This window comes from Theropithecus gelada, chromosome 16, assembly GCF_003255815.1.
Source record: "Theropithecus gelada isolate Dixy chromosome 16, Tgel_1.0, whole genome shotgun sequence".
Classification (NCBI taxonomy): Eukaryota; Metazoa; Chordata; class Mammalia; order Primates; family Cercopithecidae; genus Theropithecus; species Theropithecus gelada.
In genome coordinates this window covers 10,749,202-10,773,750 of record NC_037684.1, presented here as the reverse complement: position 1 = coordinate 10,773,750, position 24,549 = coordinate 10,749,202, and the positions used below count along the sequence as shown (strand labels likewise).

Here is a 24,549-nt window from a genome sequence, read left to right as displayed (position 1 = left end):
AAAAAAAAAAAAAAAAAAAAAAAAAAAAAAAAAAAAATATATATACTGTTGAGTTAAAAAAGGTAAAGAACAGTTTCACAGTATGCTACCATTTGAGTTTTTAAAAACCAGGAGGTGGGAAGAAATAAGTACCACATGTTGATATGGTTTGGCTGTGTTCCCATTCAAATCTCATCTTGAACTGTAGCTCCCATAATTCTCATGTGTTATGCGAGGGACCCGGTGGGAGATACCTAAATCATGGGGGCAGTTTCCCCATACTGTTCTCGTGGGAGTGAATAAGTCTCATGAGATCTGACAATTTTATAAAGGGAAACCCCTTTCACTTGGCTCTCATTTTCTCTCTTGGCTGCCACCACAAAAGACATGACTTTGCTCTTCCTTTGCCTTTCGCCATGATTGTGAGGTCTCCCTAGCCATCTGAACTGTGACTCAAACCTCTTTCCTTTATAAATTAGCCAGTCTTGGGTATGTCTTTATTAGCAGTGTGAGAACAGACTAATACACATGTATATATTTATGTAAGTTTAGGATATCTTTGGAAGGTTAGAAAAGCAATTGGTAATATGAATTTACTATAGGGGATGGAAACTGGGTGGCCAAGGAACAGAGGTCAGAGAGAGACTTTTCACTGCTTATCTTTTTTGTGCCTTTTGAATTTTGAACCACAGGAATGTGTTAACTGTTCTTAAAGATAAAGATTAACGCTGGACACAGTGGCTCACGCCTATAATTCCAGCACTTTGGGAGGCCAAGGCGGGCTGATCACGAGGCCAAGAGATGGAGACCATCCTGGCCAACATGTTGAAACTCCGACTCTACTAAAAATACAAAAATGAGCTGGGCATGGTGGAGTGCACCTGTAGTCCCAGCTACCGGGGTGGCTGAGACAAGAGAATCGCTTGAACCCGGGAGGCGGAGGTTACAGTGAGCAGAGATCATGCCACTGCACTCCGGCCTGGTGACAGAGCAAGGCTCCACCTCAAAAAAAAAAAAAAAGATAAAGATTAAACGTGGGCCGGGCGCGGTGGCTCAAGCCTGTAATCCCAGCACTTTGGGAGGCCGAGATGGGCGGATCACGAGGTCAGGAGATCGAGACCATCCTGGCTAACACGGTGAAACCCCATCTCTACTAAGAAATACAAAAAATAGCCGGGCGAGGTGGCAGCGCCTGTAGTCCCAGCTACTCGGGAGGCTGAGGCCGGAGAATGGCGTGAACCCGGGAGGCGGAGCTTGCAGTGAGCTGAGATCCGGCCACTGCACTCCAGCCTGGGCTACAGAGCGAGACTCCGTCTCAAAAAAAAAAAAAAAAAAGATTAAACGTGAAAAAATTATAAAAACTTAGTATAAGCATATCTACTTCTAGCAACTGAAACTTTATTTAAGAGTCTTAAAAAAGACCAGGAGGCCAGGTGCGGTGGCTCACGCCTGTAATTCCAGCACAATGGGAGGCCGAGGCGGGCAGATCACGAGGTCAGGAGATCCAGACCATCCTGGCTAACACAGTGAAACCCCGTCTCTACCAAAAATACAAAAAAATTAGCTGGGCATGGTGGTGGGTGCCTGTAGTCCCAGCTACTCAGGAGGCTGAGGCAGGAAAATGGCATGAACCCGGGAGGCAGAGCTTGCAGTGAGCAGAGATCGCACCACTGCACTCCAGCCTGGGCAACAGAGCGAGACTCCGTCTTAAAAAAACACCAAAAAAAGGCTGGGCATGGTAGCTGACGTCCATAATACCAGCATTTGGGAGGCCGAGGTAGATGGATCACCTGAGGTCAGGAGTACAAGATCAGCCTTGCCAATATGGTGAAACCAAATCTGTACTAAAAAATACAAAAATTAGCCAGGCATGGTGGTGCATGCCTGTAACCTCAGCTACTTGGGAGGCTGAGGCAGGAGAATCGCTTGAACCTGGGAGGCAGAGGTTGTGGTGAGCCGAGATTGTGCCACTGCACTCTAGCCTGGGCGATAGAGCAAGACTTTGTCTTAAAAAAAAAAAAAAAAAAGCCAGGAGCGGTGGCTCACGCCTGTAATCCCAACACTTTGGGAGACCAGGGTCAGATCCTGATGTCAGGAGTTCAAGACCATCCTGGCCAATATGGCGAAACCCCTTCTCTACTAAAAATACAAAAATTAGCTGGGCATGGTGGTGCGTGCCTGTAGTCCCAGCTACTCAGGAGGCTGAGGCAGAAGAATTGCTTGAACCCGGGAGGCAGAGGTTGCAGTGAGCCGAGATTGTACCACTGCACTCCAGCCTGGCGACAGAGTGAGATTCTGTCTCAAAGGAAAAAAAAGGTAGGTAAGGGGGGCAGTAGCGTGGGTGGAAGGGAGAGGGAGAAAATTACCAAGGAGAGAAACACTGTCAAGAAAAACTTTTGCTAATAGTAGAGAAAGAGTGATAAAGCAAGTGTGGTAAGTTGTGAGTTAATTGGTGAATCTGAGCAAAGAATATATAGAAATTATCTGTATTATTTATGTAACTCTTAAAAACCTAAAATTATTTCAAAACACAAGTTTTTAAAATAAGTTAAAGGCTGGGTGCAGTGGCTCACACCTGTAATCCCAGCACTTTGGGAGGCTAAGGCGGGCCCATCACAAGGTCAGGAGATCGAGACCATCCTGGCTAACATAATGAAACCCCGTCTCTACTAAAAATACAAAAAAAATTAGCAGGGCGTGGTGGCGGGTGCCTGTAGGCCCAGCTACTCGAGAGGCTGAGGCAGGAGAATGGCGTGAACCTGGGAGGCAGAGCTTGCAGTGAGCCGAGATCACACCACTGCACTCCAGCCTGGGGGACAGAGCGAGACTCTGTCTCAAAAAATAAATAAATAAATAAATAAATAAATAAATAAATAAATAAATAAAAATAAAATAAGTTAAAAACAAAAGCATTTAAAAAGTGGGAGGGCTTGTAGAGGAAAATGCATTTGACATAATTGCACACGAATAAGAAAACTATTTAACTAGGTTAGAAATTATATGTTGCAGAACAGAAATAAATAAGACTGGATTGGTAAAAAGGGGCCAATGAATACAGGGAGTTGAAAGTCACACCAAGGGATTTAGATTTGATACAGAAGAGAAATGCCAAGCTGCTGAAGGTTTTACTACATGAGAGTAACAAAGTGAAAGATACTTATCATAGGGCTTGAAATCTCAGTTCAATTTTTAAATTTTGTTTCTTTTCTTTCTTTCAGATACCTCAAAAGGGAATTGATATAAGTCTAACAACACAGAAGGAAATAAAAGTGCCTGTGATTAAAGTGCTTTAAAATGATTAGCCACTTGGAGCATTCCTCTGGGGACTCAAAGGCAGAGCTTAGTCTCCTGAATCAGCATTAGAAATTAGTTTAGCCCCATAGATGTCTCACTCCCTACTTGAAAGACTCATGAGGTCATCCTGAATATCAGCCTTAATTATTTACTTCTGAAAGGTGGTACAGGTAATACACGAAATATTTATGGTTCAGTGCTGGGGAGAAATACCAGATTTTTATCACCAGGGTTTGGAGAGATTTGATACTTATACAGGACAGAATATCTAATGCAGATGGATTCCAGTTTTTAAAGAAGCAACCTGTTCTAACTGTGGTATAAGTTAATGTCTAGAATCTGCAGTTAGACTCCCCAAATAATTTGCCATAAACGTCAACATCCCCTCTCTTTCTTGCCACCATGGTCCATGAATAACAAGTAACACTCATAAGCTGCCAGGAACAGACAGAAGAATAAATGGGTCTTTGAGCTTCAGTCCCTGTACTCAGGACCGTTGGTTAGTTTGTGTAGCCTACAAGAAGCCAAGCCTACCTTTCTAAGGAGTGAAGGAAGTTAGAGACGCTATTCCGCAGGCTCACGTCTGCCACGTGGAGGGCCCCACATACAACCCCCAACATGGTGTCAGGTCGCTCAGCCTGAAAGGAGGAAAAAGAGGGCAGATCAAATGCATGGTCACTTGGCACCTCAGACTCTCAAATGAAATCAGGTTCACATTTGTTGTGATGAAACAGCTAGCAATGAAAATCTCCATTCTCACTGCCCAACTGATTTTTTAGATAAAAATGAACACATTCACGTTTAGAATTTGATTAGAGGGACCATTTGAAGAGAAATGAAAAATTTCTTCTTCTCTCCCTAAGACTTCCACTGAGCCAATCAATGAGTAGCTCAAAAATAGGCTTCTGACAGAAATAAATTTAAAGACACAACAATTTGGCTACTGATAATCTCAAAGAAAAACAGTTTATAGCCAAACTTTGGACCTCCAGACAAATTATATGAATCTAACGATTTTATACAAAATCTTGGATAATTTAGCATAGCCCCAGGAATTAAGGAATAACTGATAACTCTTGATTTAAATGAGGCCTCTCTCTTCAGCATCTGGTAGATACAGAAGTTGGCAACTATGGACCAGATTTAACATTAAATGAAGAAAAACAAAGAAATTCAATCTCTGCATGCCTCTCTTCAAATATACGTCAGGAAGCAATGCTAGAACATAAAATGACTGTGTTACACTAGCACAGGAATCATCAAGAGTGCTAAAATTACACTGACTCCTAGATTTTTCCAGGTAGATCAAGAACCATTTACATTAGAATCAAATAAATTTCATTTAGTGACAGGGATTGAGCACCCAAGTTTATAAAAACCCAATCCCAGCAGCTGTTTGTGCAAGTAGAGAAATACACACCTGTACTTTTTCTGCTATCAGTCTGTCCAGCCAGCCAGTATCAATTCTGTTCATCTGAAAGCTTTCAGTCTCTAACAATTTGATCAGGTATTCAACTGTAGTTCGAAAGTCACCCCGAATAGACAGCTCCTTCAAAGCCACCACCATGTTTCTGGGAGAAGAACAGAAGCCAATCTGTTTCAGCAACAAACACTTTAATGTTTTTCCATCATTTTAAAGAACTGTTTGGCCAGGCGCAGTGGCTCACGCCTATAATCCTAACACTTTGGGAGGCCAACACAGGCGGATTTGGGAGGCCAAGACAGGTCAGGAGACTGAGACCATCCTGGCTAACACGGTGAAACCCCATCTGTACTAAAAACACAAAAAATTAGCCAAGCGTGGTGGCAGGCGTCTGTCGTCCCAGCTACTCGGGAGGCTGAGGCAGGAGAATGGCTTGAACCCGGGAGGTGGAGCTTGCAGTGAGCCGAGATTGCACCACTGCACTCCAGCCTGGGTGACTGAGCGAGACTCCGTCCCCCCACCAAAAAGAAAAGAACTGTTTCATTCCTTCGGAATCCTGAGAGGGAAGGGAGAGAGACAGTTCCAAAAACAAATAAGGGTGCACATGTTAAGTGTGTTCATTCATGTGCATTCCACAGAGAAAAATTCGCAAAAAGTCAGTAAACGTTTGAATTCTAACTGATATTACCATAAGAGCATCAGCTAATCAGATACATTTCATTATAATGAGTACAGAACAAATTATAACAAATTATATGCAAACCACCCTCAGTTTTTACTTAGTTAAGTTTCCCTTATTCCATTAATTTATTGTTGGCTAACAAGAATTAGGGCATTAATTCTCCCTATCCTTAAACCTTATTTATGTATAATTTACATACAGTAAAATATACTTATTTTAAGTATACAGTTCAATGAATTTTCCCAAGGGCTTAATTTAAAGATTTCCACACAGTGAAGCAACTTTCTGGGTGCAGTCATATATCAGGAAAGTGGGAGTGTTTTTTTAAACTGCATTTTGGATATCTATGCAATGATTTGCTCATTACTTTTATTACTTCCCAGTTAAGTGCAAAGTGATCCAATTTTAGCAGAATTTCAAATACTATGGGGCTTTTCTGTATATTTATGCCCAGTGTCTATCCTGCACGGGACAGGTATTTACTTAAACAAATACTAATTATGTAGTTCATACTAATAAGACACATATTATGACTGTAAGGAAGAAAGAATATAAATACAATAATCACTTTCAAAACACATGGTGGAATATCATCAATGCCAGTGACAATACTTAAGCAAAGTTCTGGAGAGGTTGTAAGAAGGGAGAAATTCACCTCCCTACAGTTTCATGAAAAATGTGAAATCTGACATAGGCTAAAAGTATAGCTGATAATTATAACTGTGGCAGGAATCATCTTCCAGGTGGTCCAGGCATTCCATCAGCCTAAAATATTATCTGTTGCCCACCTCTGTCCTCCTTTGACTTGACTTACTTCTACAAACTTCAATTATCAATCTAGATGTCACTGTCTTCTGGGAAACCTTCCCAGACCCCCTCCAGACTGAGTTAGTTGACTCATCTGTATGATCCTATAATGCCCTTAAATAATCTGACTATCATCATCCTTACTACATTGTATTTTAACTGCCAATTGTCTTACACCCTCTGGATTGTAAAGTTTTGTGAGGACAGAGATTCTATTTTGGACCTCACTGTATTGCCAGAACCTGTAGATAGTAGATACTCAGTAAATATTTGTTTAATAGAATGAATGAATGGGCCTGGCACAGTGGCTCACACCTGTAATCCCAGCACTTTGGGAGCCCGATGCGGGCAGATCACTTGAGGTCAGGAGTTCGAGACCTGCCTGGCCAACATGGTGAAACCTGTCTCTACTACGAATACAAAAACTAGCTGAGTGTGGTGGTGGGCACTCCATGTCAGGGGAAAAAAAAAAAAGTATAAATGAATGAACAGAGGAAATAGCAAAAACAAAAAAGCAGAGAGAAGAAAATACAGGTTGACAAAATTAGCCGGGCATGGTGGCATGTGCCTGTAATCCCAGTTACTCAGGAGGCTGAGGCAGGAGAATCACTTGAACCCAGGAGGCGGAGGTTGCAGTGAGCTGAGATTGTGCCACTCCAGCCTGGGCGACAGAGCAAGACTCCGTCTCAAAAAAAAAAAAACAAAAAAAAAACGAAAATACAGGTTGAGTTCAGGGAATGGTATGATTGAAGCAGAGGTATAAGGATGGGAACGAGTGGCTAATCCATTCAACCAACATTTACTGAATGCTTACTATGTTCAGGGGATATAGCAGTAACAAGACACAGTCCTGTTCTCATGGTATTTAGATTATGACCCAAGGGAAATTATACTGGAATATACGGGAATATATGAGTTGGGGCATTCTGGCAAACAAGAGTCCAAACCCCAAGCTGAAGATACACACCTAATGTAATGAAGAAATAAGAAAAAAAGAAAGCTCTAAGCTGAAGAATGAACTTTTGGCATAGTGTCAAGAAGGAGACTTATTGTAGACAACGTATTTTTGACATGCTAAAAATTAAGCTAGTTAGTTTTGTACTGTAGACAAATGTACAGAGCTGGTCGAAAATAAGGAACAAGTCTTCTGGATTGGGTCATATGACATTCCCTGAAAAAAATACACAGTGGTCTGCCAAATCAGAACTTAAACCTAAATGCCAACAGAGGCCAGTCTGGGAACAGAAATGAGTGAGGCAGACTGAATAGGAGTTGTGTTAACTACAAAGTTTATGTACCATCTAAAAGAAGCAGCCACACAAAACTAGCTGTTTGTTGTTGTTGTTTGAGACGGAGTTTTGCTCTTGTTGCCCAGGCTGGAGTGCAATGGCGCGATCTTGGCTCACTGCAACCTCAGCTGCCTGGGTTCAAGTGATTCTCCTGCCTCAGCTTCCTGAGTAGCTGAGATTACAGGCACTCACCACCACACCTGGCTAATTTTTGTATTTTTAGTAGAGACAGGGTTTCACCATGTTGGCCAGGTTGGTCTCAAACTCCTGACCTTACGTGATCTGCCCGCCTCGGGCTCCCAAAATGCTGGGATTACAAGTGTGAGCCACTGTGCCCAGGAAAAACTAGGTAACTTTTTTTTCCCCCTTTTAATTACATTTATTTTAATGCTGAATTTACTCCCGTGCCATAAGTTTTTGTTTCTTCAGTTTCTTCTGGGATATCTTTTTCTTCTGGGCAACCTCTTCTTCTGGTTTAGGAACAATCTATTCCTTTTCAGTAAGGATCATCTCAAAGTGGCAGGGAGAGCTCATTCATGGGTTAATCCGACCATGAGCTCTGTAGATCTGTTGGCGCATCTTAGGTGCTTTGTTCACTTGGATATGCTTGATGACCAGAGAATCTACATCTAAACCCTTAAGTTCAGCATTACTCTCTGTGTTTTTAAGCATGTGCAGCAACAATTCAGCACTCTTTTTTTTTTTTGAGACGGAGTCTCGCTCTGTTGCCCAGGCTGCAGTGCAGCGGCACGATCTTGGCTCACTGCAAGCTCCGCCTCGCAGGTTCACATCATTCTCCTGCCTCAGCCTCCCATATAGCTGGGACTACAGGCGCCTGCCACTGCGCCTGGCTAATTTTTTGTATTTTTAGTAGAGACGGGGTTTCACCATGTTAGCCAGGATGGTCTCGATCTCCTGACCTCGTGATCCACTCATCTCGGCCTCCCAAAGTGCTGGGATTACAGGCGTGAGCCACCACGCCCGGCCTCAGCACCCTTTTTGGGTCACCGACCTTGTGTCCAGCCCCACTGCTTGGCCTGTGCACACCTGCCAACCCAACCATTGTAACGTCGGAATGGTACACACTGTTTCTGTAAAGTGACATCTTTCAGATACTTCGTGGCTTTTCGAATATGCATACCCTTGATGGCCTGGGTAGTTTCACGAGTGTTCTTAAAGTGAACACGAAGATTGGAACCTCCTGATTTGCATGATTTCGTGGGGTTCTCCGGGTCAAGTGAATAGCGAACCATTTTCACAGATTACCTCAGGCCACTTAGGGAAAGAGCCTAGCTAACTTTTAACAACGAGAATGTAAAACTAATGTTGTCATTATAGTCCTACTTTTAAGAGCTAGCAGAAATCCATATTTTGATTTCAATCTCCTGATTTTTTAATATTGTCAAATTAAAAAACATTAACACCCTGTGAGCTGATCAAAACACATGTGTACATTGAAACTCACCAGAAAGCCAACAATTTGCAAGCTCTAGTAAACCTTTTTCACTTTGCAGAGCATAATACCGCAGTGAATATGCTTAAAAGGCAACTTCATACCAATGTTTTTTCTGGTAGCAGTGTTTTAATTTTGAAAAATTCCACTTATAGTTTTGAAGAATGAGAAGAAATGTAAAGGACAAAATAGAGAAATAATGAGATTTCCCTACTTCTAAAAACAATATTACAAACTAATTAATCAAGGCTTGGTACAGTGGCTCATGCCTATAATACCAGCACTTTGTGGGGCCAAGGTGGTAGGATCATTAGAGCCCAAGAGTTTGAGACTAGCCTGGGCAACAAAGGGAGACCCCATCTCTACAAAAAATTTAAAATTTGCTGGACATGGTGGTGCACACCTGCAGTCCCAGCTACTCAGGAGGCTGAGGCAAAAGGATTGCTTGAACCCAGGAGGTTGAGGTTTCAGTGAGCTGTGATGGCACCACTGCATTCCAGCCTGGGTGACAGAGCAAGACCCTGCCTCTTTAAATTAATTAATTCATGAAACTGATAAAAATATAAAACTAATCAATAAGTGTTGATTAATACAAATAACCATATATTAGGATTAATAAATTACTAATAAACAAATGCTACTTACTAATACTAATAAACACTTATTAATTACCTACTCCGTGTACAGTTCAAAGGTAAAGGGAATGGTATTAAATGTTTGATGCAAGGCAATAAACCATTAAAAAAACAGAAAAGAACTAGTTCAAATTTCAGTTTTGGATAGATATTCCAAAAGATCTAAGCTGTTAAAATCACCTCCTTCAGCCCTATGTTTTAGGCAAGCAAAAGTGCTGTTAATTTAATACTCATTGTTTATGATTAATAGAATATTATCTAACATTTATGATATAGCAGTTATATTTGCCTAAGCTGTTATATACTTTACAGCACACTAAGGTCTCTTATATAAGCAATGTAGACAATTTCTTTATGTCCTTTTCATAATATTAGCAGTATAATTTTATTATTTTAAATAACTATAAGCGTACATCATGGTGACTATGGCTCATAACAATAGATTGTGTACTTGAAAACTGCTAATAGATTTTAAGTCTTCTCACAAGAAAAAAATAAAATAAAAGTCTATTATTTATTTGATACCTAGTTCTTGGCCAAGAATCTACCTCCCCTCAATAACAATACTCTTTCTGTGGAAAAATAAGATACCTTTAAAGCAATCAATTTTATACATTTATCAAAAATATTTGAAAGGAAAAATACTTCAAAAGGCTCAGAACAACAAACAGAAAAACATCTGCCAAGCACTCCATAATTTAATACAATATGAATGTCAGTACAATTAGAAATATTCAAGATTTCTTCAAAAAGGTTGTTAAGATTATTACTTTGATAGCAGATGATTCCTATTCCCATGCTCATACCTTCACTTAAGATTAGCACAAATTTATTTTGTAAAATGCAGTCAAATGCTATTATACTCACGAAATTGCCTCCTCTCTGTTTTCTCCCCAAGAAAAGCAGTGACCAAACTGAGAATCAGCAAATTCATGAAGTCCCCCTGCAGCAGCAACACTGAAGTATCCCCAAACATTCTTATTGCTGCGGAAATTTAGTTCCTGAACTGTTCCTGAACTGGGCTTAAAACCCTGTTAGAGAATAAAGAATGAGAGACCATATTATGTTTCAAAGGAAGAGAAGATTTATATATTCTTGTTTAAGTTCTGTGTTAATCACACACAGAAGCAGAGAAGACACACAAAAATGATAAAGGCGAAGACCCAATGCTACAGGCCCACTGAAGACTCTATAGTGACTTAAGTGGGATTAAGTAACCAATGAAGCAATGACATTTACTTATGTGCTCTGAGAAACCTCTATATTTCTCTCTCCAGAGGAAGTCCCAAGATATTTCAGAAGTATACGCTCAGATACTATCTTAACATTAAAGTTCATTAAAAGGAGGTATAAACCTTTTAAGTGACGGGTTACCTCATCTGGATTTTCACTAGTGATCCGAGCAGCAATAACATGGCCCCTTGGGCAAGGAACATGTGCAGAATCTTCAAAATCAATGGGAGAATCACCCCAGGGAGATACCCCGTACATCATACGGATATCCTTGATTCTATATAGAGGAATCCCCATGGCAATCTGAAAGGTAATAAAACACACATCTTTAATTTTTCAGTTACTTCCCTTAAAGTGTAGAGGCTATCAGATAACCTAAAATGTTTTTATTTTTGGAGCCACTCCCTACAACATTCTATTTTTATAATCTGTATTCTACAATCATCAACTCTAAGTTGCTTGAAATACAATATATCACTACAGATAAGTAGTTAGAATATTCTCCACTTCTAAAGAAGTCCCCACATTCCTAATGCAACAGACACGAGTTCTCATGTTGTCATTTCTCCATCACATAATGAGAATGAAAATATCTAAGGGAGGAGTAAATGTTAATAGCTATCCAAAAACAGACAGCTAGAAAGTCTTAATTGTGTCATAATTATCTCTTCCATCCCTGCAAACCACTGGCGGAAGTAAGTAAATCTTTAGTCTTTAATAGGAACCCAGAAGGTGTTCTCAGTGTGGGCAAATAATGTTAGATAAAAATAATATCAAACCTTATCATTAACTATTACTTCTTTCCATAATATTTGTTTCCTGGGCTGAGAGAAGACAATAATATTGACAGCAAGCACTTTACAAATTATAAAAATATATGTGTGCTACCACACTCTTGTCAGGAAAAACTTCAACCACCAATCTCTGATGCAGAATTATTTCAATAAAGAACACTAGTAAAAAAAAAAAAATGAGTAGGGAATAATTATAATACAAAGTTGTGAAGTTTACTATAGTTAAATAATTGAATAAAGCATACATTATTAACATTTATTTCTAAAACATGACACATTATATCAGATGTGTCTGACTAGAAAAAAAAAATAATATTCCTATGCCTGTACTACATCAGGAAAACCAACCCACACATGCATAACCCATACAGCGTGAAAGAGAAATGAACATTAGGTGTGACTCAGATAGGAGGTGCTTTTTCTCTCATCACACACTGGTTAAACCCGTTTTTCAGGCCTCTCTGACTTCTCTAGGCTCCACAACCCAGATCAGGGAGACTCACCTGGAGCTGAGCTGCAGGGAGATTGACATCAGCCACCATCTCTGTACAAGGGTGCTCTACCTGTAGCCGAGGATTCAATTCCAGAAAGTAGAAGCTGCCGTCCTGGCTGTACAGGTATTCCACAGTCCCAGCACTCACATAACCCACCATTTTGGCAAGTTTCACCGCACACTCAAAGAAGAGAGATAAGCAAACATAAGTATCTCATCTTATCCAACTGCTGGATCACTACAGCCTCTCAATGACTCAACTGTTCAGTGTGTATAAGAGTCATCAAAGTGGCTCAAGACAGGCGGATCACGAGGTCAGGAGATCGAGACCATCCTGGCTAACCCGATGAAACCCCGTCTCTAATAAAAAATACAGGCCGGGCGCGGTGGCTCAAGCCTGTAATCCCAGCACTTTGGGAGGCCGAGACGGGCGGATCACAAGGTCAGGAGATCAAGACCATCCTGGCGAACACNGGAGGCCGAGACGGGCGGATCACAAGGTCAGGAGATCAAGACCATCCTGGCGAACACGGTGAAACCCCGTCTCTACTAAAAATTACAAAAAAACTAGCCGGGCGAGGTGGCAGGTGCCTGTAGTCCCAGCTACTCGGGAGGCTGAGGCAGGAGAATGGCGTGAACCCGGGAGGCGGAGCTTGCAGTGAGCCGAGATCTGGCCACTGCACTCCAGCCTGGGTGACAGAGCAAGACTCCGTCTCAAAAAAAATAAATAAATAAAATAAAAAAATAAAAAATAAAAAATACAGAAAACTAGCCGGGCGAGGTGGCGGGCGCCTGTAGTCCCAGCTACTCGGGAGGCTGAGGCAGGAGAATGGCGTAAACCCAGGAGGCAGAGCTTGCAGTGAGCTGAGATCCAGCCACTGCACTCCAGCCTGGGCGACAGAGCAAGACTCTGTCTCAAAAAAAGAGCCATCAAAGGCTTTTAGCCACATGAGAGCATATTTCACCCTTTCAGATTATCATATCCCTGGACATGGATGAAAAACTCAATGAAAAATCGGGAGAAAAGCGTATTTTTCACTTTGCATCAAAAGCAACCTCACCCCATCAGACATAAATGCATGCAGACAAAAAAACACAGGGACAGACTCTTGTCCAGTTTCCAGTATTTCCAATATGCTCCTCTTCTTCCTAGAAACATAACTAACTAGCTAGAGACTAGATTTCTTTTTTTTTTTTTTTTTTTTTGAGACAGAGTCTCACTCTGTCTCCCAGCCTGGAGTGCAGTGGCACAATCTCGTGGCTCATTACAAACTCTGCCTCCTGGGTTCAAGTGATTATCCTGCCTCAGCCCCCCAAGTACCTGAGATTACAGGCATGCGCCACCATGCCTGGCTAATTTTTGTATTTTTAGTAGAGATGGAATTTCACCATGTTGGCCAGCCTGGTCTCAAACTCCTGATCTGAGGTGATCTACTCGCCTTGGCCTCCCAAAGTACTGGGATTACAGGCGTGAGCCACCATGCCTGGCCTGGTTAGTGGCTAAGCTCTGACAAACAAGACATCAGCACTGGTAAGTGATATGCGTAACTCATAAGTCATATATATATTTTTTTCCTTTTTTTTTTTTGAGATGGAGTCTTGCTTTGTCACCCGGGCTGGAGCACAGTGGCGCAATCTCGGGCTCACTGCAACCTCCCCCTCTCGGGTTCCAGTGATTCTCCTACCTCAGCCTCCTGAGTAGCTGGGATCACAGGCTTATGCCACTGTGTCAGGCTAATTTTTGTATCTTTAGTAGAGATGGGTTTTCGTCATGTTGGCCAGACTGGTCTCAAACTCCTGACCTCAGGTGATCCACCCACCTCAGCCTCCTAAAGTGCTGGGATTATAGGCGTGAGCCACGGCACCCGGCCCTAAGTCATATTTTGAAAAGTCTCATTCTCTATTCCTAGCTTTTTCCTTCTTATTCACTGGAATGTGGTCATGATAGTATAAGCCAGCTTCAATCATGCAAATGAGAACACACTAACAACAGCAGAGAGAAAAGAAAGGAAAAGAAAAGAAAGAAAAAGAAAAGAAAGAATGAACCTGTATCCCAAGATGGCCTCATGGAATAAAAAACTTCCACCAGCCCTGAAAAGCTCACCCCAGACTAGGATGGGAGAGAAAAATAAACTTCTATTTTTTGGGGGGTCCACTGTGTTTTCTGGACCTTTTTGTTACAGTAATTTAACCTGTATCCTAATCGATACAGGAATTATTAAGTGCAGGTAGAATGCTGCTGTTTAAAAATATTAAAATATGAGATGCTAGCTTAGCAAAAGGGTAGTGGGTAGCAGAGAAACAGATACTGCAGGCTGGAAAGGCGATAACCTCCTTGTTGGGATAACACAACATTTGGTAAACTGTTTCCTACAATAACTTGGAATACTGACCACACACCAACTAAACCTTAAAAAAGATGATCTGAAAGGGTCAGAGTGAAGAAAAAGCCAACTTCTTTTGTACTCCCCCAAAGAGAAAATGAGATTATCACCCTGAAGCAACTCAGTGTCAAAGATCAGATTAAACATGCTGCTTTAGTTTCAGCTGGCCCCAAGATAGCCAATATTAAATCGAGGTAAGAGAGATAGGCTAAGCACAGAAGCCAGTAAATAATAGAAGAAAAGTTTCTATATCTAGAAGAAATCTTTGAGTATGATTAATCCAACCCAAAGCTGATTGCAAGCAAATAGCCCAGAAGCTTAGTAAGTATTTGAAGGAATTGTATTTCCAAACAAACCACAAACCTGGCTTTCAAAAGCCTGCGGTTGATGATTGGGATATTTGTGCCCTCAATCCTGCACCAGCAGGAAGTGGGTTGTGAAAGTTCTCCCAAAGAAGGCATAGTCTCCAAAGCCCAACTCACAGAGAAAACTGAATGAGGAAGAACTTCCCAGAAAACAATGGTAGGTGCCTTGAAGGACAATGAACAAGGGATTTACTCCCTTATCGCACTTCTTTGGAGTGTGCAGTAGCGGAACCAGGGACAGCCAGAAGGCCTGAGGTAGTATTCTCCTATATAGAAGGGAATCATTGCAATTCCTACCTAAAAAGGAGGATTTGATAACTGCTATGGACCAATGATTGCTATGTACTTTTCATTTTTCCAAATGAGAATTATCTTGTTCCTATTCCATTATTGTATATTGGGTGTATGGTAAGGGCAGGGGGGGAATGACAGTGGGTAAATAACTTATATTTTGAGTCACTGGCCCATGAAAAGCCACAATACATATCTAATGGAGAGGAATATACATCACACAGAGATCCAGAATCACCTCCAGTAATAACTGGAGTAACTCCAGTTACTAGTAACTGGATGGGACTTCAGGCTGTCTTCCTTGGACAAAGGCAATGTGTGCTCTGAGAGTAGGAAAAAGGATAAAAGGATAATGGGTAGCCAGAGGAACAGACTGAGGCAGATTATGAAATGCCCTCCAGTGACTTTTCTCCACTTCATCATTTTAGGAATAAAATTGAAATTTTTGCTGAGCACATGGTCACTCAGTTAGTGACCACAATTCCTAACAACCTTTGTGCTAGGTATAATTGTGTAACTGAATTTTGTCCAGTGGAATGTGAGCAGAAGTGATATATGTGACTTCAAGATCATGCTTCCATATGCTTGCCCTCCACATAATCTTGTGTGAGTTAGCTTAATCATGAAGATAACAATGTCCGAAAGCAAAGTTTGGCAAACTTTTTTGGTAAAGAGCCAGATAGTAATTATTTTCAATTTTGTGGGTCATATAGCCTCTGTCACAACTATTCAATGCTACCATTGTAGTGATAAAGCAGCCATAAATAACACATAAATAAGCATCATTGTGTTCCAATAAAATTTTATTTATAAAAACAGGCAACAGGTGAGCAATAAACCTATTTCTGGTACCAGCTCATCTCTGAACTATGATGAAAGAGAAATAGAAACTTATACCTTGTTTAAGCCACTGTATTTTGCTTATTTATTTATTTATTTATTTATTTGTTTATTTTGAGATAGGGTCTTGCTCTGTCACCCAGGTTGGAGTGCAGTGGCACGATCAAGGCTCACTGTAGCTTTGACCTCCCAGGGTTAAGTGATCCTTCCACCTCAGCCTCCCAAGCAGCTGACAGTACAGATGTGTGCCATGACACTCAGCTAATTTTTGTATTTTTAGTAGAGATGCAGTTTCACCATATTGCCCAGGCTGGTCTCAAATTCCAGGGCTCAAGTGATCTGTCCGCCTTAGCCTCCCAAAGTGCTAGGATTACAGGCAAAAGCCACCATGCCCGGCCGAGCCACTGCATTTTGAAGGCATCTTTATTACAGCAGTTCAAGAGTTCATCCTAATATATACACAACATAGGAAATAGACTTCTAACACACAAAAAATATATTTTGAAGAATATATTTTGATATAGAGACTGGGTCAGGACTCCAGAAAAGACTATGTTCAGGTCTCTAAACTATAGTTATTCCAAAGGCATCCTTCATGACTCTGAGAAACTGTTTTCTATACAAAAAGATAGAAATGTGTGAACTCTGAAGATAGAGGACTTTCCGAAAAAGATAATAGAGTTGATTAAATTCAGCTGAAGACTTGATGATAATCAACCCAGCAAATGAAACTACCTGATTATGAGCTTCTTAAAAAAAAAATCAATCATAAGACTAAAAATTTCAAAACATTTCTCTTCTGTATCCCTCTTTCCCAAAATGGTACACTGATTTTTTTTAAGAACGCGTTAACTACTTTTAGAGCTTGATATGTTCCCTGACAATTCTCTTAGTGAGAAAACAGTAAATTTTTTTTCTCTAAGAAAAGGATATAATTTTATTAATTATTCAGAATAGTTGTTTAAAATCCCATTATTCTCAGATTGGTACATGAACTGAATGAAAAATGTTCTGTGTAAGAAAACATAAAGTAAGCCTTTTAATATATGTACCTGTTCCATGTGTTCAAATACTGCTGGAGTAGCAATAGTAGCTGGTGCCTCTTCAATAATCTTCTGATGCCTGCGTTGTACAGAGCAATCACGACCAAACAAAGAGATGGCATTGCCATATTGGTCCGCTAAGATCTGCACCTCCAGATGACGAGATTGTTTGGCTAGTCTCATCACAAATATGGGAGATCCAGGGACTTCAGCTTGAACCTGTATTAGAAAAGGGGGGGGAAAAAAACAATTCTTAAATTTTAAACATTTTATCTATCTTGATAAGCTACTTTGATTTCAACAAGCAGATGTCCAGAAGTGTCAGGAACCATGTTAATCAGCAGAAATACAAAAGTGAATAAAATACAGTCCATGCCATCATCTTTAATATCTTTAAGATGCTTCATTCTTACATAATCAATATTAATTGATAAATATGAAAACATGAAAATCTGGTGCATCACAAAGGTAAACAACAAAATATTTGAAAACATAGGCACATACACAAATCCAACAATGGGCAAAATACTACCATCCTGTATTCGGTACAACTAAATGTACAACTTGTTCCAGACAAGATACTTTCCTGGTTCACATTACATCATATATGGTATTGTTGCAGCCAAAGGAATTTCATCTTTAGTTTTGAAGAATATTACTGTTGGGGACAGAATTCTAAAATGGTAACTATTTTTTTTTCTCAGCACTTTAAATAATCCCAATAATTTTTGGTTTTCACTGTTTCTACTGAGATGTCAACTGTCAATCTTATTGTTACTCTTTTGAAAGTAATCTTTATTCCTCAGCTGCTTTAAGATTTTCTCTCTTTCTCTCTTTTGTAGGGGGTAGAGTGGTAGATTTACTCTGATAAGCATAGATGTGGTTCTTTGTATGTGTCCTGCTTAAGGCTCATAGTGCTTTTTGAATCTGTCCTTGGTATCTTTTATCTGTTCAAAGAAATTCTTAGCCTTTCTCTCTTCAAATATGGCTTCTGCTTCATCATTTCTTCAAATACTGCTTCTGCTCCATTCTCTTTCTCTTCTCCTCTGAGACTTAAAGTACATGATGTTAGACCATTTCACATAACCCATAGTCTTTTATGCTCTGTATCTTTTTTGCTCTGTTTTGCCATGTAGCAAGTCATCTCAAAACTCAGTGGCTTGCTTAGAACATCAACCTTTTATGATGCTGTTCTCATCTGGGCAGTTCTTCTTCTAGTCTTGCACTTATATACATATCACCATCTGGTAGCTTCAGTGGGGTAGAATGGTCTCACTCAGATGTCTGGTGATTTGTGCTGAGTGCTGGCTGGTATGTCTAGGGAGCCTCAGCTGTAATCATTCATCTCCAATGCATGTGACTTCTCATCCTCCAGCAGGTTAGACCAGGCTTCTTCAGTGCTGTGTTCCAAGAGTGCAAACGCAGAAGCTGTAAGACCTCTTGAGGTATAAGCTTTAGAATTTATACATCTCTTTGGCCACATTCTAATGGTCTAAGCAAGCCACAAAGCCAGCTAAGATTCGAGGGGTGGGGAAAATAGATGCCACCCATGGAAGGGAGGAACAGCAAAGTCACATTGCAAAGGGTGTACATACAGGAATGGGAGGAGTTATTGTGGCCATCTCTTGCAAACAACTTACTATGCTCTACCCTATGGCCATAATAATTCACATACCTCCCACATGCAAAATAGACTCACCCCCTCCCAAGACCCCCAAAGTCTCATCCAATCATGGCATCGGGCTTGACGTCCATTTTCTCATGAGTCACGTCCAGAAGAAAATGAGGTTCCTTGGGTGCAGCTCCTCAGGTACAGTTTCTCTTGATCCAAAGACCTGGGAACTAAAAAGACAAGTTATCTGCCCCAACACTCCCAATATTTATGATGATATTGGGAGAGGATAATTGCAAATGAGATTGTTGTTCAAAGAGGAGGAAATAGGAGGTACACAGTAGTCATTGGTCCATAGCAGTTTTGAAATCCAGATAGGTACATGCTGTCAGATGCCCTTACTCCAGCATCAGGAATGCTTTTCTTTTCATTTTGTTTTGTTTTTTAGGGTCTAGTTTGGTTCCCTCGGAGTGAGTCCTTAATCCATGGCATCCCCTGCTCTTAGCTCTGCCCTCTGGACTCCTGACTCCACTCTCTGAAAAATCTCCCTTTTTATTTGAAATGACAGCTGTTTACAGATGAATAGCTTTCTGTCTGCTTCCTGCCCATAAAAAGTTTAAGGCTCAGAGGTCACTTTTCATTTTGAGCTGTTTCTGGCCCTTTCAGTCCCTTGGTGCATTCATCAACACAAATCTCTTGACAACTTTGTGGGTTTCCTATGAATCATATTGGGGTTCACCACTCACCCGAAGAGACACATCCACAACTCATGTCTGCATAGACCTCTCTATACTTTGGGCACATCAGGATGCTGTGAGACAGTACCCTTAAGATACTTAGGGCCAGGCGTGGTGGCTTATGTCTGTGATCCCAGCACTTTGGGAGGCCAAGGTGGGAGGATCATCTGATATCAGGAGTTCGAGACCAGCCTGGACAACATGGTGAAACCTCATCTCTACTCAAAACACAAAAACTAGCCAGGCATTGTGGTGGACACCTGTAATTCCAGCTACTCAGGAGGCTCAGGCAGGAGAATCACTTGAACCTGGGAGGTGGAGGTTGCAGTGAGCTGAGATCACGCCACTGTACTCCAACCTGGGCGACAGAGTGAGACTCCCTCTCAAAACAAACAAACAAACAAAAAAGATAGCTAGAAGCCTGTTTCTAGCTGAAAGTGTTTTTGTTTTTTTTTTTTTTTTTAAAGGATACTTAGAAGCATCTTTGCAGCTGAAAGGATAATTTATTAGCTACTACCTTAAAGATTTCTGAGGCCTTAAAGTCACAGCACTCTTGACTTAGTCTTTACCCTGAGGCATTTTTAACTTAGGAAATCTTTTGCCAGCTGGAGAGACTCGAGATGAGAAACAATTCTATTTTCAATAAGTTCTGGGTCCTTTACATTTCTGTAAATTCTGTCAATTCTGCTTGCAAGCAAAACATCTTCTTTAGCTTACCTCTTTTTTACAGTTTCTTAACATAAGCAACTAGAAGCACTCCACAGATACTTTAAACACTTGTAGAGAGCTCCTTAAACAGATCCATGACTTCATTAAATTAATATATACAATTTATCTTCCAAGTTACCTCAGATAACATTTTTTGCCAATTGTTCCATTATTACAGAACATGGATCTTTTTTCCAGACTCCAGTAACAACTACTACACTGCTTTTCCAGCCTCCCTTAACAGTTCATCGTTCTTCCAGTCTTCATTAACATCCTCCTCATCAATTTTCCAGCCTACACCTATGAGCCAGTTTTAAAGTCAACGTCTCATGTTTTACTTTTTTGTTATGGCAATATCATACCTGTAGGTATCAATTTCTGTGTTAATTATCCATTGATACGTAACAAACTACCAAAATCTTAGTGACTTCGTATAGCCACCATTTTATTTTATTTGCTCATAAGTGTGATCAGCATTTTGAATTTGGCACAATTGGCAGTTCTGATCTTGCCTGGAGTAACTCACGCAGCTATAGTCATCTGGCAGCTCAACTGGGGTTAGACGGTCAAATATGGTCTCATTTACATGTCTCAAATGTGGTGCTGCTGACTGTCAGCTAGTAGGACTAGGAGGCCTTAGCTGGGACAATTCATCTCTGCTCATGTGACCTCTCCTTCTCCAGTAGACTAGAATGGGCTCTTCACTTGGTAGTCTGAGGGCTCGCTCCAAGACAGCAAGGGCAACTACAAAACTATTTGAAGTTTAGGCTAGGCTTCAGAACTTGTGTACCATTTCTGCCACATTCTACTGGCCAAAACAAGTCACAAGGTCAGCTAAAATTCAAGGGTTGGGGAAAAAAGACTCTACTTCTTGATAGGAGGAGCTGCAAAATAATGGTGTACAGAGTAGGTACACAGAAATGGAAAGAGTTACCATGATCATCTTTGCAAATAATTTCTCACATTGCTCTATGTTTTTCATCCTTTTGTCTCTCTTCATGCTTCAGTCTGAATTTCCTTCTGATCTACTCACCAGTCATTAATTATCTTATCTTTTTCTATGTTTTTTTTGTTTTGTCACCCAGGCTGGAATGCAGTGGCATGACCATAGCCCAATGCAGCTTCAAACTCCTGGGCTCAAGGGATTCTCCCATTTCAGCCTCCAGTGCCACTTATTAATTCTCTTCAACTGCATCTAATATGCTATAATTTTAAACTCCTATACTGACTACTTCTTCTTCTTCTTTTTTTAGACAGGGTCTTGCTCTGTTGCTCAGACTGGAATGCAGTGACACAATCTCAGCTCACTGCAGCCTCTGCCTCCTGGGTTCAAGTGATTCTCCTACCTCAGCCACCCAAGTAGCTGGGATTACAGGCGTGTGCCACCAGGCCTAGCTAATTTTTAGTAGAGGTTTCATCATGTTGGCCAGGCTGGTCTTGAACCCCTGACTTGAAGTGATCCACCTGCCTCGGCCTCCCAAAGTGCTGGGATAACAGGCATGAGCTACCATGCCTGGCTACTGATACTGACTTCTTAATTTTAGTTATTGCATTTTCAGTTCTAGAACTTTTGTTTCTTCTTTATAATTTCCAGTTCTCTACCAAAATTCTCAATCTTGTCTTTAATGTCCTTGAATATGTTAAGCAGAATTACTTTAAAGTCCTTGTCTGATAATCTCATTATCTAAACCCTCTGTAGGTGTGTTTCTACTGTTTTGTTCTTCTTGGTTTTCAGTCGTCTAATTTTGTATGCCTGTTTTCAACTGAGTGGTTGATACGCTGTAAGAAAAATTAACAGAAATAATTTTAAGTTCTGGATGTTATCTTTCTCCGGAAAGGATTTACATTTGCTTCCTGCAGGTGTCTAGAGGCACTAGCAATCCTAAAACATCTTGCTTAAATCAGAGGTTGAATGTTTTGAAGCCAAGATTTAGTCCCTGTGAGGGCTAGTCTATTTCCAGTTCACCCTTTCTCCCGTAGTCAGTCCTTAAAGATCCCAACCTAAAATGTGGGAGGTTTTCCAGGGCACCTCTCCCCAGGGAGCCCTCTTAGTCTTTTAAGATTGTCAAAAACTTATCAGCCTTTCAGGTGCTTCTTCTTGAACTAGAAGATGTATCTAGGGGAAAAGTAGCCTCATACATCAGGCTCACATCTCTGGGTTTCCTTTTTCTCCTATATGTTAGCCCCATAATTCTTCACTGTCTTGAATGGTCTCTAATGCCATAAAACACACACACACACACACATACACACACACACACACACACACATATTTATAAAGAAATCTGGTTCAGCTTTTCTAGTTTATTCCCAATGGGAGGATTGGTTTATTCAGCCAACTAGTATTGAAAAACTTAAGGACTTTCACAGAAAACCTCCCCTTAGTGTTTTAAGACTTTTCCACTATTTGATTCCATAGTAATGAGCAGTTTTGAAATGTCTGTATCAGTTAACATTAATCCATGCTTTTTTTTTCTTTTTGCTTCTAAGAGCAAATTCCTTTTCTCTAGACCCTCTGAGTCACTGATCTACCTATGAAATTAGAATTCAATGAAAAAAATGTGGAAAAAAAAAAAACCCAAGGTAGTATTCAATTTCTGACACTTAAAATAGGATAATGTAGCAAAACAATACCTTATTTATTTATTTATTTTAAAATTTTTTGTAGAGATAGAATCTCACTTTGTCTTCCAGGCTGATCTCAAATTCCTGGCTTCAATCTATGCTCCCGCTTTAGACTCCCAAAGTGCTAGGATTACAGGCATAAGCCACCAAGCCCAGCCAAGACAACACCTTTATCACTTCCTTTATCTAGTACAGATGCTCCTTGACTTACAATGCGGTTATGTCCCAATAAACCCAACATAAGTTAAAACATTTTAACATGTATTTAAGATACCTTCATAGCTTAGTCTATTCTACCTTAAATGTTCTTAATACACATTAGCCTACAGCTGGGCAAAATCTTCTAACACAAAGTCTGTATTATAATAATAAAGTGTTGACTATCTCACGTAGTTTACTGAATGTTGTACTGAAAGTGAAAAACAATAGCTGTATGAGCACTCAAAGTAAGATTTATGCTGAATGCATTATCAGTTGCACACCATTGTAAAGCTGAAAATTTGTAGGTTGAAATTTTAAGTTGGGGACCATATGTATATCAAATTATGGAAGACCCAGCTCATAAGATTTTCCATTTAACTTTTGACAGTGAAGCAAGGAGTTTGCTGCTGTTTTAAGAAAAAAAAAAAAAAGCCAAATAAAAGGTGGCATGGCACACTAGTAAAAGAAGTGCAAAGTAGAAAATGACAAGGAAACTATGAAAAAGAGGGAAGCTAGGAGAGTGAAAAGAGCAGACTTCTGTCACAATTTTCCATTTTTTGACACATCTTTTACTACTCACTGGTAGAAGGAAAAAAAGTGAGTTAAGTATGTGACGGTAACTAAGTATGTGAGGGCAGAACAAAAAGAGACTCCTGTCTCCCTTTTCTCACTCTGTTTAAGATTCTAAAAAGACATCACTTATTTGGTCGTCTCTACAACCAATGTATAGTACAGCCACATCAACTTGGCTGCAAAGCAGAGGGTAAGACAAAGAGAGATCCTACATTGAGCTTTCCTGAGTCACTCTCAGTTCCTATATACTATGGGCCTGCCACAGGGTTCCTGTGCCAGGGTGTGGTGGCCATGCAGCACGGACTAGGGTATAGACTACTGGGACAGCAGGGTAGATGGGACATATGATGGAAACTCAGAGGTCTCTAGGCAATGTGAACTAAAGTGAGAAAAAGTCAATCAGAGAGCCTGGGCCTGTCCAAGCCAAGAGCAACCATACCAGTATCATACCACCACACCACACATTATCTACAAAGTCAGCAGAACAGGGACACAAAAATATAGAAAGGTATTGATTTTCTTTGCCATTATGAGGTCCTAAAAGCCATACGCACCATGTAGGGAAGAGCTATCTGAGAAACTGAGCATGTTTATATAGGACAGAATAACTCTATTTTTTGAATTACCTAGTTAAATAAAACTTAAAATTGAGTTGGACATTTCATTAACCTTTTTTCTCTGCTAACATGCAGGTAGAAACTAGAGTGAAAGACAATTAGCTATAGACAAAATTAAAAATTAAATATTTTCTGGACATCCAAATTATAGTATGAGTTAAATCATGTACCTCTGATATATATGTTAGTTCAAACAAACAAAAACAGCTTATACTCTACCTGTCTGAAGAGGTTAGGGAAGTCATCTGCATTGTTGACTTTTCTAATTCCCTTCCCTCCTCCTCCTTCTGAGGCCTTGATCATTACTGGATATCCAACTTCCTCAGCTGCCTTCAAGAAAAAAGAAAAAAAAATAGAAGAAATAGTGTTATTACTAGAGAAGGAGAAAACTGGCATTTTTCTCCCCTTAAGAATGCAGTCAGTAAGTCTAAATACAGCAAAATAGAAAGATCTTCAAGATACACTATTAGG

General features: G+C 40.3%; 1 protein-coding gene and 1 pseudogene across 4 annotated transcripts in view; both read right to left on the bottom strand.

Moving 5' to 3' along the window:
- ACACA (acetyl-CoA carboxylase alpha) overlaps positions 1-24,549 on the bottom strand; it is a 326,928-nt gene that overhangs the window by 164,520 nt on the left and 137,859 nt on the right. For all 4 annotated transcript variants that reach the window (XM_025361321.1, XM_025361319.1, XM_025361320.1 and 1 more), the window contains 7 exons: positions 24,298-24,408; positions 17,015-17,224; positions 12,093-12,263; positions 10,937-11,098; positions 10,430-10,593; positions 4,694-4,844; positions 3,808-3,911 (listed from right to left, as the gene is read on the bottom strand). In XM_025361321.1, the coding sequence (XP_025217106.1) occupies positions 3,808-3,911; positions 4,694-4,844; positions 10,430-10,593; positions 10,937-11,098; positions 12,093-12,263; positions 17,015-17,224; positions 24,298-24,408 (1,073 nt within the window). The remainder of the gene's footprint in view (positions 1-3,807; positions 3,912-4,693; positions 4,845-10,429; positions 10,594-10,936; positions 11,099-12,092; positions 12,264-17,014; positions 17,225-24,297; positions 24,409-24,549) is intronic.
- On the bottom strand, positions 7,871-8,764 carry LOC112609029 (annotated as a pseudogene).